Here is a 3651-nt window from a genome sequence, read left to right on the forward strand (position 1 = left end):
GGGGCTAGGAGGCAGTCAAAGAGAGATAGAGTTCGCAAAAGAGAAACCAGGGGAAAAAAAAAAGAAAGAAAGCTGTTTCTAATGAAACACGTTTCCTCCAACCGCTTGCAATTTCACGTGTTTATTTAGTTCGTCTGACAGGAATGTTTTGAACCGAGAAACCTAATCAATTAGGTTTTGTTTCCTTGTCCAACCGAAGGAAGTCATTATTTCCTCAGGAACGGTAGAGAATTAAAGCGAAATTCAGAAAAGAAATCATCCATTTCTTTGCTCAATTGTTACCATGGCCAGCAAATAGAGCACTTTTAATACTTTTATTGAAACGTTCATTTTTTTAGAGTATAAGAAAAATATAACCCAGTTTACGTTGAAAACAGCAATTGTACATTGAGGGCGTCTACCCTTCGCCTACTTTATCCTGCACTTTTCCCTGCACTTTATAATCTGTATGCAAACGCAATTTTAAAAAAGTACAAAGGTTCTATATCATACGCAGCTAATTATAATAACATATTTTAAAGATATTGATAAATTTAAACTCCATCTTAGTAACTTTTGTATACACCACTGTTGTCTGGGGTAGACTGTGTATATGCCTCGAATATGGCTTTGCTGACACTACGCTGTGATAATCATGTTGAATTGTATATTATCTATATGTTGTGACCCCCAAAGACACAATTTAGATCATTTAGGAGGCAGACTGCGGCGATTATGTCTGACAGTGCCAAACCTATCTGAGAGGAATACAAAGCCTCAGCAGATAGAGAATGAAGAAAAAAATACTCTCCAAATGGGAATCGAACTAATGTTTTCTGTGTGCGAAGACGAATTTTCTAACAGTTACACCACAGATGTTAAATCACTGCCATAGAGACAGATTGCCCCATAACCAACTGATTAACCTCCCTATCTCCGTAAGCTTGGGCTGACCCTGAAGGGCAGGGTTTAAGCATCCCACCAAATAGAGGATCACTATTTTGTGAATATTGGCTTAGATAATTTGCAATAAAGGGCACACATTTGGCTACCGGTACCTCAAAATTACAAAATGTCTTCAGCTCAATATCTAGTTTTGAGAAACTGTATGTCAACATCTTTGAGTTTCACAATCAAGCTTTTCCAAATGCAATTCTAGGAATATCTTGAAAATGACTCCAGATACTCTTCTGATTTTGATACAGCAGACAGAGCAGCTGCTTTCTGACCTCGTGGTCTTAATAACTCAAAACGGCCAAAATGCTAGATAAAAACGTTATAATTCTGAGGTAGCAATTTGCCAAGAAACCTCCAGGAAAAAGACAGGAAGTTTCTAGTTACGTAGCCAACAATTCAGTCCCATAAATTACAATTCAATACTCATTACTCTGCTGGCAGGATATACCCCACAGTGTTTTGGCATTGCTCAGGGCGTTTTTTTTAAATTGGAAGAATGATTTAAAACCACTTAAAACCCCTACTACTATTTCCTCAGCAGTCTTGTATTTCTGTCTACTTGATTCTAGCAGCATTGTTCTTATGTGTGGATCTTGAGCCATCTTATCATCTTATATTACCTTACCATGTTTCTTTCTTTTTTTTCAGGTAGACGTGCTATTGTGGGCTGAGATTGACTCGGTTTTCTTTGGGGAAAAAACTCCAACCACTTAGTTAATGAAGTTGACTTGCTCAACTTTTCTCTGACGCCACTGGTATTGGAAGAAAGTGAGATTATCAGGGGGTTTTTTTTTTCTCCGTTTATTCACAACCCACTCATCTTCTTCCTTTCGTGGGAACCAATCAAAGGTTAATATTAGTGTATCAGATTTCGGAACTGTTGCAAAAAAGCGAATGCTCTGGGGGGGGGGGGCAATTTGATTTAAATGTACACGTTGCTGGCTTAACGCCGGCGTTACACACCTTCTTCTGCTTAAAAATAATATTTAGTTTTGGTGTGTTTCCGGGAAAAATGATAGCATGCAGTTTTTTCTTGTTACCAAACTTTAAAACAGGTGAACTTTAATAAATTCTCAGAGTGGAATAAAAAGGTGTGAGCAGAAAGATTACGAAATTATAATGCGAGCGAGGAAAAACTATCAAACGTTAATATTTTCTTGCAAATGAAAGGAGAAATATTACTTTCTATATTGGAATAATTTGCGTATCCTTCTGTGTGCACGTGAAATGTGTTCTAAGTTAGTAAGTGAGTATTTGCTTCAGAACATCTGAGATAATTGTGACACGGAAAGAAAGTATTTGTAAAACAAAGACTGGTTCGAAGTCTTGGACTTAAAAACATTTTTCTCGACAAGTGTTTTTTCAGCACTATGATTTTGAATTTGAAGACTATATGCCGAGTATTAACTCCATAACATTTGAGAGGATTACAAAAACAACAAAAGAAACTATTTACTAACCAAGAGAAGTTCGAAGTCTTGGATTTAGAAAACTGTTTTCTCGACAAGTGCTTCCTCAGCAACATGATAATGAATGTAAAGACTATGTGCCGAGGATTAGCTCCATAACATTTGCGGTGATTACGACAAAGAAAAGAAACTATTTACTAAGCAAGACAAGTTCGAAGATTTGGATTTGAACTCCGTTTTCTCGACAATATGATTATGAATTTGAAGACTATGTTTCGCTCTAGCTCCAACGCGTCTTACACCGTAGACCCTTACGATGGAAGTTTCCGCAATCTGGATGATAACGGCACGTCCATGTCCGCTGTTCGCGTGGAAATGATCAGCCCTACCAACAGCACATTCGTCGCCGGCCAAGTCACGAAGGACAGCTTTGCTCTCAACAGCTTTGACAACAGCAGCTTCATGAACCACAGCAACAGCAGCAGCAGCAGCAGCAGCAACAACAACAGCACGGACGAATACTTCGAGCTGGTGAAGCAGCCTCTTTTCATGCTGGTCATTCTGAGCATCTCTTACGGCATTGTGTTCCTGTTGGCGTTGCTAGGTAACCTGAGCGTCATCGCGGTGGTTGCTAGGGACCGTAGTCTCCACACAGCGACCAACTTCTTTTTGGTGAACCTGGCAGTTGCGGACATGTTGGTGGCTATCATCTGTTTGCCGATTACCCTGCTCTCGAATATCTACACCGGTGAGTACACACTTTTCTGGCCTAAATAGCTAATTCAAACCAGTTTCGTGGGTGGTTTGTAAGCGCCCTGGTCTGTTTTGCTGCTTCTTTCCTATCAAACGTCTACGGTTATTCAATCTCCTCATTTCCTTATCTGTAACATGCACCGCCCCCCGTTTTTAAGTTTCACATCCCAAAATAACCCCAGTAATAATTTGCAAAACAGTTACAAACACAATCACACCCAGACTTCGAGTAACGTGTGGTTTTGAACTCACACACAAAACTAACTTCTCACCGGTGTTAGAATGGGAGTGCAATACTCCCTTCAAATTAGTTTGGAGGCGGGGGAGGTCAATGCAACTGGCTTAAGGACATGATAGTGACAACTACACTTGTCAGTCCTTGATTTTTCTTGATATTGACCCCGCACAAGACTATCAAAAACAAGAAACTCACTTTTGCTTACTTAGTTTCAAACTCAAAGACTATAACAGGACATAACACCCCGTTCCTCTGAAAACAAACCAAAAAACAAAACAAAAACAAAACACTTGCAAATGGACATTCCTCCTGAAA

The 3651-nt window shown here is 39.4% G+C and overlaps 1 protein-coding gene across 11 annotated transcripts in view; it reads left to right on the plus strand.

Annotated features, from left to right (window-relative positions):
- Positions 1-3651, plus strand: part of LOC101845712 (neuropeptide FF receptor 2) — a 232806-nt gene that overhangs the window by 69182 nt on the left and 159973 nt on the right. For 3 of the 11 annotated variants that reach the window (XM_035971654.1, XM_035971656.1, XM_035971658.1), the window contains one exon: positions 1585-3093. In XM_035971654.1, the coding sequence (XP_035827547.1) occupies positions 2595-3093 (499 nt within the window). In that variant the 5' untranslated portion in view covers positions 1585-2594. The remainder of the gene's footprint in view (positions 1-1584; positions 3094-3651) is intronic. The other 8 variants (XM_013086547.2, XM_035971661.1, XM_035971662.1 and 5 more) reach the window with 6 other exon arrangements.

The sequence above is a fragment of the Aplysia californica genome, unplaced genomic scaffold (assembly GCF_000002075.1).
Source record: "Aplysia californica isolate F4 #8 unplaced genomic scaffold, AplCal3.0 scaffold00478, whole genome shotgun sequence".
NCBI classification, from domain to species: domain Eukaryota; kingdom Metazoa; phylum Mollusca; class Gastropoda; order Aplysiida; family Aplysiidae; genus Aplysia; species Aplysia californica.